General features: G+C 41.9%; 1 protein-coding gene across 4 annotated transcripts in view; it reads right to left on the reverse strand.

The window, feature by feature from the left end:
- Positions 1–14,262, reverse strand: part of LPGAT1 (lysophosphatidylglycerol acyltransferase 1) — a 95,624-nt gene extending 81,362 nt beyond the window's left edge. The window contains exons 1-3 of one of the 4 annotated variants that reach the window (XM_036753278.1): positions 13,563–13,827; positions 12,937–13,184; positions 11,889–12,153 (exon numbers count right to left, since the gene is read on the reverse strand). In XM_036753278.1, coding sequence (XP_036609173.1) covers positions 11,889–12,153; positions 12,937–13,113 — 442 coding nt within the window. In that variant the 5' untranslated portion in view covers positions 13,114–13,184; positions 13,563–13,827. Of the gene's footprint in view, positions 1–11,888; positions 12,154–12,520; positions 12,710–12,936; positions 13,185–13,562; positions 13,828–14,246 lie in introns of those variants that run through there. The other 3 variants (XM_036753279.1, XM_036753281.1, XM_036753280.1) reach the window with 3 other exon arrangements.
- Between the last annotated feature and the right edge of the window lie 309 nt (positions 14,263–14,571).

The raw sequence follows: 14,571 nt of genomic DNA on the forward strand, positions 1-14,571 counted from the left end.
CTCACCCTATTCCACAAGGACTAGTTGCGGATAGCAAATAAAGGTGATAGACTTGGGATTATCATATCCCATTCATAAGTGTGAACAAAAGTTGCTTAACCCAGTCATGCCTGCCACGTAAATAGGATAATGCTCCCTCTAACATCTCTCAATATCTCTCTACCCCCTTGCTAATGTCTGACTTCCTTTAACCAACAGAGAGAGAAATCTTTCATACCAAAATAAAAAAAAGTTTAAAATGCACATTTACACCTGGAACAATTTAGACTCAATTCTGCCAAAGAAAAATGGTCAACTCAACCTGACAAGGACAAATGTCAGATTATTTCTAGTTCTGAATGGCAAAGGATTAAAGAAAAGTATGGGGTAGATTGTCAGAAAGGTGAGGAGAGGCCACCAATGGGTGAATAGGAAAGGAAAGAAAGTGATAATTAAATCTGACCAACTTCAATATTCTGTCTAGGATACACCACATTTATCTACAACTGTGCACAAAGAGAAAATATTTGGTGGCATGTTGTTGTCCTAGGCTTAAGTGTTATACTATATAAAAAAGTACAACACTGTTTCATTTTTTTAAATTAATTTGAGGGTCTTCAATGCATTTTGAGTTCTCCTTTAAATAAAAATTGATTTAATTAAACAAGGCTCTTACTTTCCACATGACTGATGAATCTTTATGTATAAAATGAGATGGCTGGACTACGTGATTCTATCGAAAGAGATGGTATTTGTAAAACATTCATCATGTGCCATATCTATTCACGATAATATAATGTGTAAAATCTGAAGAAAAAACCTTTTGATTAAGGCTCTTGTTAAAGGTGATTCCCCTTTGGAACGCTCTAGTTTCAAAGGATGAAAGGTGGTTTAAAAAAACCTTTTCTAATAATGAATTTCATAACTATTTTTCAACTATTACTGATAATGTCAGTAATAACTGATTTGTCTACCAGAAATCAGTCAGTCAACAAGCATTTATTAAGTGCTTATTATATGCCAGGAGATGTGTTCTGGGGACACAAAGAAAGGTGAAAATGCTGTCCCTGATCTCAAGGAGCTCACATTCTGATAGGGAAGACAAAATGTCAATATATCTTTGTATACATGATATAAACAAAGCAGATGAAAGGTAGTCTCAGAGGGAAGGTGCTAGCATCAGGGAATACTACCAGGAAAGGTCTTCTGCAGAGGGTAGGATTTGAGCCAATTGTTAAAGGAAGCCCCAGAGAAGGTCAGAGGTGGAGGCAAGGGGACAGAGCATTATAGGTCAAAGTAACAGCCTATGAAAGGGCACAGAGATGTGCCAGGAACAGCAAGTAGACCAGCACAGCTGAAATCACAGGGTGCATGGGGAGTAGTAAAATATAAGAAAACTACAAAGACAGGAAAGGAACAGATTGTAAGGAACTTTAAATGCCAAACAGTTTTAAATTTGATCCTGGAGGTAACAGGGAGCCAAATGAGCAAGATGAATAAAGACGGGCCATAGACTTGGACTTTAGGAAAATCACTTGGTAGTACAGTGGAAGATGGATGGGATTGAGAAGAGGCTTTTGGGGCAAAGAGATCAATTAAAAAGTCACTGCCATTGTCCAGGTTAAAGGCAATGACAAGAGCCTGTACTAGAATGTTGGCTGCATGAGTGGCAAGAAGAGGACATATACAAGATGTCATGAAGCTAGAAACAACCAGACTTGGACATGTTTGGGATGTCCTAAGCTAGGTCCCAGAGAGGAGTAGAAGATCACACTGAAGTTCTGAGCCTGACTGGGAGGATAGTTGTGACTTCAACAGTAATAGAGGAGTCAGGAAGAGGAGAGGGTTTGGGGGAAAAGGTAACGAGTTCTGCATTAGACATGTTGAATTTGAGATATCTATGATACATCGAGTTCAAGATGTCCAAAGGGCAGTTGGTGACAGAGGACTTGACATGAGGAGAGGGACTATGACTGGATATAGACGTTGAGGAATCTTCTGCATGGAGATAATTGAACTCATGGAAACTGAGCTGATGAGATCACCAAGACAAATAGAGGGAAAAGAGAAGGCAGAACAGAGCCTTGGGGAACACGCATGATTAATGCACATGACTTAAATAAAGATTCAGCAAAAGAGACTAAGGAGTGGCCAGACAGGTAGGAAAACCAGGAATCTAGAAAGAAGAGAGTATTCAGAAGGAAATGGTGATCTAGAGTGTCAAAGGCTACACAGAGGTCAAGAAGGCCATCAGTTTTGGCAATTAAGAGATCATTAGCAACTTTGGAGAGGAAATTTTCATTTGAATGATAAAGTTGGAAGCCAAATTTTAAGGGTTTGGAAGAGAGAAAGTGAAAGTACAAAATATAGATGGCTTTCTTGATGAGTTTAGTTGGGAAAGGGAAGAAAGAAATCTGGATGACAGCTAGCAGTGATTGTAGAATGAAGAAAGTTTTTAGTTTGGGAGACACATAAGAGTGTGTTTGTAGGCAACAGGGAAGGTGTCAGGGAGGGAAACTGAAGTTTAGAGCGAAGGTGGTGCTGATAGTGGGAACAATCTGCAGGAGAAGGTGGGAAGGGATACAATCCAGAGAGTGTTTATATAGACCATCTTATCATCAGAGATAGGAGTGAAGGAGGAATTTGTACAAGATCTCTGAGTGATAGGAGATGAAGGGGAAACTCCTGGGAAATAGATTCATTTTTACTGTACTGTAATTTTTTAAATGAACAGGTATATTTTAACTGCAACTCCAAAATTACCTTTTAAGAAGAAAGGGAAAGACTAGAGTGAAATGCAAATTAATCCCTAATTTAGAAAGAGGAAACAAAAAGAACAACTTTAAAGAAGTGATTTTCAAGATAAAGTCTTGGGTCCTCCCAAAAGTACAGTAAAATATTAATATTTATGATGTGAAAATGCCTGTACTTTAATTTTAATTATGTTCAGTTTTATTACTTTGGATGTAATAATATTTATATTATTATACTTCCATTAATTTTGGTGATTTTTTCTTATAATGACAAAATATAATGTTATAACATAAAGTTTTCTTATAATGACAGTGAGGACAAATGACTTTGTGGTTTGAAGGCAGAGAAGAAATCCCTAGACTAGTCAAAATGGAGAATCAATAGCTTACAGGTTAAAAGAATTTCTCATAGTTACTTAGTCATTACATAAGATTTAGATGTAGCGGGCAGCTAGGTGTCGCAGCGAGTAGAGCACTGGCCCTGGAGTCAGGAGGGCCTGAGTTCAAATCCAGCCTCAGACACTTGACACATGTACTAGCTGTGTGACCTTGGGCAAGTCACTTAACCCAGATTGCCCTGCCAAAAAGTTAAAAAAAAAAAAGATTTAGATGTAAACTGCTTTGGGATAAGGAAAGTTTTGCTTCATCTTTACTTTTTCTAGTACCTAACACACAGGTGCTTTAAAAAGTGTATAGAATTAAAATGAAATGAAGGTCTGAACTAGTATTGTTTCTTGTTTCTGACCAACTACAAAACAAATTCATTTATCAGAAAATCACACTTTCTGTCCTTTAATACAGCAGTCAAATGAACAAAAGGTAGGAGAGAAGAGGCTGCCAGACATGATTTATGACCAAAATTTTTTAAGTCCTTTGACCACCAAGATGAGGGTAAACCAGCTCCCTAAAAGCTATCCTTTTCTACTTGCTGTTGGCTTTTTTTTTTTTACTTCTCCAGCTCTTCTATTAGTCATAGTAGGGGTATTTAGATAGTGCCACATCAAAGAAGAAAAATGGCCTGAAACAAGCCATTCATTCACCTCTCGCTGCCCTCTTCCATCCGAGGCCAAACTCTTGTAATATTAGACACAGTAAGCTTTCTACCAACATGGTCAACACCCTAGTTTAGGCTCTCATCTGGACAAGTGTCTCTTAGTTTCCTTGCCTCTTCTTTCCCCAATCTATCTGCCACACAAGCACCAAAGAGCTATTCCTAAAACAGTGGTGTAACCACATCATCCCGGGCTCACAAAGCTCCAATCCTCTGTTCTTATCTCTAAGAAAAAAATACAAACTCCTCTGTTTGAACATGGAAACCTTTCACAATCCGGTTGCCATCAAACTCTCAAGACCGGACATCACTTTCCTCATACCCTCTACAATCCAAACAAAGCAGCTACTCAATGTTCTATGCACATGACATTCCATCTTCCCTCTCGGTGACTGTGTACTTCCTCTTGGAATCTCTAACTCCCTTCAAAGCTTAGCTCACTTGTTACCTCCTGTTGTTCAGTGACTCCATAGACGTGTCCATAGGGGTTTCTTGGCAAAGATAATGAAGTGGTTTGCCATTTCTTTCTCAAGTGTATCCCCATTTTACAGATGAGGAACTGAGGCAAACGGATTAAGTGGCTTGCACAGGGTCACACAGCTAGCATTTGAGGCCAAATTTGAACTCCGATCTGATTCCAGGTATATCCACTGCACCACTTCAGATACCCTATGCCACCTCCTACCCAGGGTATTTCCTGAGCCTTCCAGCTGCTAGTGCCCCATACCCCCTCTGAAATTATTTTATACTCACTTTACACATATATTATGTTCCCTTTTGTGGGTACTTGCTGTTTTCTCTGACGATGACAGGAGCTGTTTCATTTGTCTCTATCTCTAGGACCTATCATAGTAGTCACTTTGTCTATTAAGTAATGATTGCAAAGAAACAGCATGCACTAATCTGTAATCAGTACAGCTTCCTTCTCCTGGCGATTTACAAAGGCATATTATCCAAAAGAAATTCCATTTAATTACCCTACTTGCCAGCAAAACTATCTGACTATACCTCAGACTGGAAAATGTGGTTTAAAAATTTTTTTCTCTCTTTGCATATGTAGGTTACGCTAAGGCAGAAGGAGAGAATATGCATATATTTTCAAGGAAAGTTGTATCTATTCAAGACCCTTAATTCAAGGCTACCTATCCCACTATTAAGTACATAGCCTTCTTAAAAATATACCAATTTAAAGAGATTATAGTGTTACCTCATAGACATTACATAAGCTTCCGTAAATCCTTTCCACTCAAAAGACAATAAAAAGAACTGGGAAGGTAACACCTTTCTTTGACTTTCTTCACTTTTTTCTCCCAGATTTACACAAACTACACTAGCACTATTACTTCAAATATGTTTGCAAACTTCTTCAAAATGCTTTTTCTTAAATGGAGATTATATTATACTCTCTTTAAAACCAAGTCACATTCAGGATACCACTAAGTCACAGATCTAGTTAACAGACCTTTTTATGTGTTTTTCTCTACCTTGGGCCTAAATGGAATATCTACCATTAAAAAGACAAAAGACAGTACATATCTGAGTGTTTGGTTGTAAAGTCAGCATTGACTAAGAAAGACTGACTAACATCATTCAAAGATTCTTCTCTCTAATTGCAATCTATTGTAAGCAGTCAAAAAGTAAAATTTTAATTGAGTTTTTCTGTCTCCTAAGGGTTAACAGCTAAGTAAGAGCCCTTAGGAAAGCTGTGATATTTTCCTAAACTATATAGTATAAGTATAAAGCAATCACACACTCAGAGAAGCTTTTAAGGATGCATTTTACACTAATTCACTGCACATGACATGGCTTCACATGCTATACAGGAGGAGCTTTAGGAATAAAGATTGTGTCCCAAATTCACAAGGATAAATGGATAAAAAAACTGAGAACTACTTCAGGATGCCAAGGTGTGTGGAAGCCCATTATAAAAAGATCATTATTTTGGTCCTTTAACAAGGACCAACTTGCAGCCATATCAATTTTAAATTGGTTCCAAATATTATATGATTTTGAACTGCATTAAAATAATGTGACAGTACAAAAAAGAGCACTGAATTTGGGATCTGAGCGCCTTGGTTCAAGTCCATGGACTCTGACACTTGAGTGACCTTGGACAAATTAGCAGAACTTTTTGAGCATCAGTTTCTTCAACTGTAATAAAAAGAGGCATAATAAAATGAGCTCTAAAGTCCTTTCCAGATCTAAATTTTAAGATTTTATGCATTCTTTTTTAAAAAGGGAAGACTAGAGACATATTCTCTTACTCAAATTGTAAAGAAGAAAAACAAATTTCTAACATTTTATTCTGAACTTATACGTCAGTTATGTGAAGTTAAAGAAATATGAACATATGAGCAGAGAAATGTTTTACCAAAGGAAAAAACAACTAGCGATATTTGAAAAAATTGGATGTAGAAAGATTACCTTATTGTGAAAATTACCACATAGATCAGATTAGTTTTCACTTACTGGAGGCCAGGATATGTCTGAGGTATCTGAACCTCAAAGGGGTGGCCCGTGTCTGGGATCTACCGTTTGGATACTAATACATGAGTTTCTTCTCCTTTCATTAATACTCAACTCTTTATACTAGAACTAGAAAGGAAGGAGGGGTTTCTACAATCCACAGGAACTTCCAGAGAGGTTACACAGTCGTCTTCTTGGAGACGATAGTCTTATTTTGCTCCCAGCCCTATTCAGTCATTAAATTCAATAATTATTTATCAAGTGCTTACGAAGTACAAACGATGAAGAAGGGCTACACTGGTAACCTCGTGATGTCAAGATAAAGGGGGTAAAGGCCTCCATGACAAGGTGAGGCCTCTGCAGCAAATTTACGTGAGGATACCCACTGTCAGGCAATGATGAATTGGCGGCAACCTGCACCACTTAAGGAAATGGCCACATGAGTGAAATCACAGATCCATTTGAGTAACTGAATATATGAAAAATACAGCGCTAGGTTCCAACCAGAAAAAAGTTCCTGCTCTCAAATAACTTACATCTTTATTATGGTAGACCTAAACATTTTATACAACATGGAAAAAAGTAACATATCAAATTTATGGAGAACCTGTTTTTCCCTCAGTCTTAAAGAGTTCATACCTGGGTGAGGTAATAACAACAGTCACATTAACAGTCACAACGAGTATTTATACAGTTCTTTAAAAAGTTTTTAAAGCATTTTGCCTACATTATTTCATCTGACCTTCCACTGGCAACACTAGAAAACTTAGAATTAGGAAACCCTAGGTTCCAGTAATGTCTCTGCTCTTTAGCTGTATAACTTTGAGTAAATCATTGACCCTCTGAGTCTCAGTTTCTTCATCTTTAAAATGGAAATAATAATATTTGCAAGGAATGTGTATGTAACAGAGTTATTGTGAGAAACATACTTTGCAAACTTCACCAGTAAATTCTTTAAAATGTTGTTAATTGCATATAATTTAAATCAGGGCTGTCCAAAATACAGCCCACAGGCCCCATGCAGCCTGCAGTGTGATTTTATGCGGCCCACCTGTGGTTTTTAATTTTCACGGGCGAAAAAATAAAATAATAATTTGCACAGAATGCATATTAGATTTTTTAATTCCATCACTAATAATCTTGTTGATGTTAATTTTCTTTGGTGTTTTTATGCAGTATTACAGACAGAACATATCGCACGGAATTTTCAATCTATCTGTGGGATGCGTTCCGTCTGTGCGATGCAGACTAGTCAATATACACCTACCTTTATACTGCTGTGTTGTCACTTTGTTGTTTTGTGTTTGCTTTCGTGCTTCACGCCTTGGCCTGTCGTATTGATGATGCATGTCCCCCCACTTTCTATTAGTGAACTATATTTTTTATTCTTGGTGCGGCCCTCGAATAATTATTTTATTTTAATGCAGCCCTAAGATAACCTAAGGTCGGACAGCCCTGATTTAAATAATATGGACAAGTTAAAGAATATTTCCATTCTTTTGCAATGTACATGTCACAATCTTTATGTAATTCTACCAAATCCTCTAGACCTTTACAGAGTGAGCTAAGATGGTAAGCATGAAGTCATCCAGATCTTTTTTCAATACTAAAAAAGATCCATAATTTCATCAGCCTATGTATTACCTATGAGGGGACTGCAACCCCTTTATAATCTAACCAAGTTTTCCTAAGAAGTGACAAAAAAACAACAAAAATTTTTAAAAAAATCAACCATACCTCCTGGAGACCACCCTTTTGGTGACAGACAGCTCCAAACTTAGGCTAGTACTTAAGACAACAAGTGTTATCAGAGTTTGTACTCTCTGTCAGAACCTAAGCTCCACCGGCATAGTCTTGACACCAGCATCAACTTGAGGTTGTGACAAAACACAGTTAAAAGTCTTCCAAGGGGAAAGTTAACAAAATAAGATATTGAAAATCAAGATAAGCAAGCCTACAATTTAAATAAAGGAAAAAACCCTATCCAGCTATCATAAGAAAAATAAAAAGGAGAATCTAAGCCTAATTGCTTCTATGGTAGCATGTTTTCCATTTGTCATTAACATGTTAGGACAAAAGTAGCAAGAACACTGCTCTTCAATATGCAGTTCACAAAGAGGGGAAGAAAGAAGAGCTCATCTCTCTGCACTAAAGAAAGGAACAGTGGGAACAAGAAGTAGTCTAAGGAAAGAATGAGTAGCTAGGTGGCACAACGTATAGAGTGTTGGGCCTGGAGTCAGGAAGACTCATCTTCTTGAGTTCAAATCTAATCTCAGACACTTAATAGCTGTATGACCCTGGGCAAGTCACTTACCCCTATTTGTCTCAGTATACTCATTGTAAAAATGAGCTAGAGAAGGAAATGGCAAACCACTCAGTATCTTTGTAAAGAAAACCCCAAATGAGGTCACAAAGAGTCAGACAGCTGAAAATGACTGAACAACTAATCTAGCAGTACAAATAAGGACCTGCCCAAAGATTACAAGAAAAAAGCAAAGAGAGACGCTTTCGTATAATTTCAGAGTCACCATTATAGCTCTGGGAATTCAAAGCTGGGGCAAACATGCTCATCACAGTTTAACAGAACCATTTACCTACCCCAATCCCTACCCAAGAGCTATTTTTAGGCATCTGGGGAGTATGTATGAGTTAGAATCCAGTTTACACATACGAACATTTAATTTATACTTTTAAGAATTCATTTTTGTGAGATTATGATAAATACCTCATGTTTTACAAAAGTATCCCAACAAAATTTCAAATGACAAAAAGAAAATGGATTTGGAAATGGATGAGGAAAGATACTGTTTAATAAAGCATAGCACGCCTGTACACGTTACTAAAATGATACATTTTCCTAAGGAAAGACTGAAAACCTGTATTTAATGTTTACATAGTAAACAGTTGGTCCAGCCACTTAAGAGTAAAATTATTTTTTTCTATCATCCACTAAAAGTAAAAGCATCTAAACTTCTGAAGGTGTTTACCAAAATTGATTTGTCTTCAACTTGAGTGTGATGGTTTTTTTTAAACTTAGGTTTCCATACTGATTTCAGTTTTTTATTTAATATGTAAGGCTATTCAGACATCTTTAGAAGTGCTTTAACAATGAGAGCAGCTCATTGAATGGAATTGTGTATCTATTATGTCTAGTACGTCTAGAAGCCCTAGAGTAACGTCATTCCACTCAGGAAGCCTATGCCTAAGCAGTAAGGAAGGAAAACAAACAACTTTCCACCTTACAGCAGATTTTATTATCCTCCTGAAATGAATAGGAGAAAATAAAGATATAATACGCAGAGGAAAAATTAAACATTTAAGATTCTTTTTTAGGTAGACAGCCTTTTCAATCAGTAGCTGATTAAATATATTTCTTTAAATCCAACTGGGGCTTTCAAAAAAACTACAGTGTTTTAAGACTATTTTCTGTGGCAGTAAGATCTCTAAGTATCCAAAAAGCAAGGATTTATATTGTCATCAGGAACACCAATTAAAATGCAAACTATACACGCTATAAAAAGTTCCACATTTAAATAAATCAAACAGATCAAGTCATCAAAAGCAACAGCACAACGTACAGCAGATGCTTCATAGAAACTAAAATATGCATATCATGCCAAGACTATTTTCCAAGCAGGTGGCAAAAGAAACCACATAGTTCTGCAGTCAGCAGAGAGCGACATCCCCAAGAAAATATGCTTAAAATACACTGGCAGACATGCTGTGGTCAAAGGATAATGAACATGAACCTCCAATACCCTCCTTGGAGTTTCAAGGTCAACACTGAATTAATTTTGTCAGCCTTACCATCATGCTGATTATTCCACTATACACATACACTCACACTCACACACACACACACACACACACACACACAAACAAGAAGACTGCAGCAATTTCATTACGTTTAAGGACAGTGAACCTCTAGAACTCATAACTATAGCTAGGTGAACTTACTTACAACAAGCAATATGAAGCATTATGAACAAGGATTAAAACTAGCAATTCCATGTAGCATACCTGGGAATGCTCAAGCTATTCCACAGGCAAAGCAAATCTAACACCACAGGGCAACTTGTGTAAGATTTCAGCACCACAGGCCCGAGCTTCACTTTTCTAACACCAGCTCTACTGCCACTATCTCCTATAAAAAGCACTGGAAGCTCACCTAGTGTCTCCAGAGTATGGGCATCTTGATAAGGCATATGATAAGGAATCAACAGATTAAACTATCCCAGGGGCTTCAGCTCTTGCAGGATAATAAGTGCCTTTGCTGGCAAGAGAAAAGGCTTCATCTGGGACAAGAAAAGCCCTCTGATATAGCAAGAGTCTGCTCAGACTCCAAAAAGACTGTGTGTTGTCAATCCTTTCTCTTGTAAATATGGATAAAATCTGCAGATACAGCCTGGGCAGGAAAGAGGGAGATAGACAATTTAAAAGGGAAGTTGTGGTACTGCTCTGTGGTACACAACAATACCCATTCCCTCAGCACTCTCAAGCTGTGAGCATCCTTAGAGAGTTATTGATTGCACATCTGACATGTGACCTCTATAGCCTCTTTCAGCTCAAAAATTTCATGAATTTAAGAGATGAAAATCACTGTCTAAGCACAATACTAAAAAACCTCTGCATTTTAAAAAATCTGATCCAGACAAATCAACAAAGAGAGAAAGAAAGAAAGAGAGAAAGAAAGAAGGAGAGAGAGAGAGAAAGAAAGGAAGGAAGGAAGGAAGGAAGGAAGGAAGGAAGGAAGGAAGGAAGGAAGAAAGGAGAGAAAACAATATGCAATATAGAATTTTGAGAATCAAGGTACAAAAGTTCTGGGAGCATATAAAGATTCAAAAACAGAAAAGAAATAGGATACTGCTTTTCACTTATTCCTACAAAAGTCCACTTCAAAGTAAAGTGTTCCCCCTTTTCCAAAACTGTTTAAACACAGAAATGGAATCAGTTTTTAAATACGGTGTATACAAACATGAGTTTACGTGACAAACTCAGTTAACTATTCATATTAAACCTTCTAAAAGGACTTAATATAGTATAAAATAGTTTAAAAAAAAGTGTAAACACAATGATTAAGACATTTCCACTAACAGTCTATGATGACTGATACCACATTAAATTATTATACTTCACAAAGGGAATAAATCTTAACAAAAAAAAAATCAACCCCACTACCCAGGTGTTATTGCTTACCGGTCTTAAATTTTTTTTAACTTTTTATAATGGACTACAAGCTTAAATCTTAATTTGGTAGGCACTGTGCCTTATGTTGCAAACCACTCCATTTTCTGTTGTGTTAGTTTCTGAAGGCCAATTTTGATAGCTAGCATGTAATCATATTATGTAAGATTATGTTTTCTCTTCCACCACATATTATCTACATATAAACATGTTTAAGATTTTCACCACACAGCTGTACAGTCCCGAACTCCAACAAAATGCTTAGCTTCCTAAAATGCAATGCAATTCCTAACCAAACTGGCAATGCTTCTTCAGTTTTCAATTAATATATTTTAAACTATATTATGTAAACATAAAATTATCTGAAAGCCAGAGGACTGCACCGCTAACCTTAGGTATTACATTTAAAGCTGTTCACATCAGCCAATAACAAAGAAGGAGGTTTCCACTCTTACCTGTGTAACCTGCACACCAACCCCAGGAAGCCACCATTGCTAAAAGCCACTTGTACATGATTCCTTCGATATACCAGAACCGCTTCCTGTCTAGCATTCGCAGAGGCTGAAGAATTATGATATAGAAGACATAGGATGGAATGGCGACCAAGTTATTTATGACCATGAAGGCGAACCTCAGGACAGCTTTCACAAAGGTCACACATACCCATGGAACTTCTTCTAAAGTCACAGCCATTCTCACACTGGAGCCTGAAGCTTCTTCCTGCGGAGAAAGGAAAGCCCACTTATAAATTAAAACGACTTAAACACCTAAGTAGTTATCATCTACATAAAAGTCCGGGGGGGGGGGGAGAGGGGAGTGTGGCATCAGGTATAGTATCCACCTAGATCTCCACGGGAAATGGGGGGGGGGAGGGGGAACGACTACAGAAGGAAGAATCACGCAAGGTCGAGGAGCTGCTGAGGTGCAAAGTGTGTCATAGTATATTTAGCAACCAGAATGCAAACTCCAAACACGAATAACTGACCCCCACCCCCCGACAATTTTTATTACAACCTTTGACTTCACAGAAAAATAGTGACAAAACCCCGCAACTTCCCTCCACCTCCCACCTTCCAGGTACACCCACCCTCCAGATTCCCACGCAATCCTGGAATCCACGACGAGGAGTGGATAGACACGAGCCCCTGTCAGTTCCTGGGGACCAAGGCGTCACCAGCCCCCTCCCAGCACCGTTAGTTCGCTTCGTCCTCCACGGGGTGCCTGCCCTCTCAAGAGCAGAAAGGGCTGATGGAGGGAGGGGGAGAAGGAAGGAGAGGGACGCGATGGGAAAGGGCAGACGGCAGCCGGCGTGGAGAAGGGGCAAGGGGGAGAGTGAGGGCACAGGGGAAGGGCAAGAGTATTTTATAGCGGGCGGGGGGGGGGCAGGTAAGAGGGAGGAGCGACGGAATGAAAAGGGGGCAACAGGGGAAGCGGGGGGGGGGGGGGGGGGGAAGAGAAGGGCGGGGGGAGGGGCGGCGGAGGAGGGCCCGAGCCCCCACTCACCTTCCGCAGCCCCGAGGACGGGCAGCCGGGGGCTGGAGAGAGCGGACGGAGAAGCGCAGGAGGCGGCGGAGAAGGGGGAGGAGGGGCTGGGGCCGGCAGCCGGCTGCTGGGGGCCCGATGCTGCGGGGCAGCGGAGGCGGCGGCGGCGGCTGTCCCCGGAGGAGGAGTCGGGGTCATGGACTCAGCGGCGGCCGAACCGGCCCCGGGCGCGGCGGCGGCGAGCGGCCTCTCACTCCCCTTCCAGCTGCCTGCGGAGAGATGGAGGCCAATGGGACAGGGAGCAGACCTGTCACCCGGGCGGGGTCCCATTCACGCTCGGGGCGGAGAAGGGTTGCGAGAAGGCGAGCCACCGCCCCCCCGCCCCGGGGCCTACGGCCCCCTCTGACCCGTGGCGGCGGCGACTCCGGCTTCCTCCCGGAGGACGACGACGACCTCTCCCCCTCCTTCCCCTCCCCCCACCGCCAACGCCTCCAACCGTCCCCGCATCTGGGGGCCATCGCCTCCGAGCCCGCCCTCCCGGGGCGGCCTGGCCGGGGCTGCTCCGCGCAGCCCAGCTCTCTCTGCCCCCCCCCCCCGCCCCCTGACCCCCGCGCGGCTCCGAAGGCGGGTGAGAGCCGAGGCTATACCTCAGGCTGGCCTGGCCCCTCGCCGGGCTGCGGGGGCGGGAGGAGCCCCAAGAATTCATCGCCCGCGGCGGCTCCGGGCGACCTAGCGGACGTGAACCCCGGCCTCGGGCCGCGCTCGGTGCCCACGGCCCGCTAGCAGCCGGGAAACGCTACGGGGGAGCGGCGGCGGCGGCGGCGGCGACGGCGGCGGCGGCGGCGGCGGGAGGAGGAGTAGGAGGAAGCGGCGGGAGCCGAGACTGCGGCGAGCGCCGCCCCCAGAGCGCCCTCTAATGAGCAGCCGGGCCTCCGCCGCCGCCGCCGGCCACCCTGCCCGCTGCCCTCTTGTCGGCCCCGCCAGCCCGGCGCACGAGCCTCCCCTCGCGGCCCGCGCCGGGAGCCTGCCGGGGCCCCGGGGCAGGCCAGGCACTAATTGGGAGCTGTCACTGCGCCAGAGGGGGCCTCGGCCGCCCTCTGGGGCTAGAGGGAACGCCGCGAGCCCGGGCTGCCCCCCTCACGTAGAACAGGGAAGAAAAGGGGGCGCATGGCCACCAACCCCCCAAAATCCAAGCGGCCCAAGCTCCCCCCACCCAGACCCCCGGGACCTGGACCCCGGATCTGCCGAGGCGCGCTCTGTAACGATCACGCTCAGCGCTGCCCAAGTGGGAAACGCTTCCTGTCTCGGGGAGTTAGACCCCGCTTCCCTACCCTGGAAATTGTCCTCTTTCCCCGAGAAAGTCTGGACGGAACCGCTTTCAGGACCATTGGTCTGTCGAAAGAAAGGAGCTAGAATCATGGAATTTCCATCCAATTTCATCACATAGTAAGGGCTTAATAAATGCTAGCCGACTAGGTGGTTGGAGAAGATTTATTAGCTAATCCCCGAAAAAGGGAACTTTTCTAGGCAGCAAAATTACCCATCTCCCCTAGGACTAAAAAAAAAAAAAAGCCACTAGAAATGGGCCCTCTATTGCCAAGGCTGGACTGGAGTAGGTGTCATCATTAGGCAGGCCTTTCATATGCTGAAGGCTTT

The sequence above is a fragment of the Trichosurus vulpecula genome, chromosome 4 (genome assembly GCF_011100635.1).
Source record: "Trichosurus vulpecula isolate mTriVul1 chromosome 4, mTriVul1.pri, whole genome shotgun sequence".
Taxonomy (NCBI): Eukaryota; Metazoa; Chordata; class Mammalia; order Diprotodontia; family Phalangeridae; genus Trichosurus; species Trichosurus vulpecula.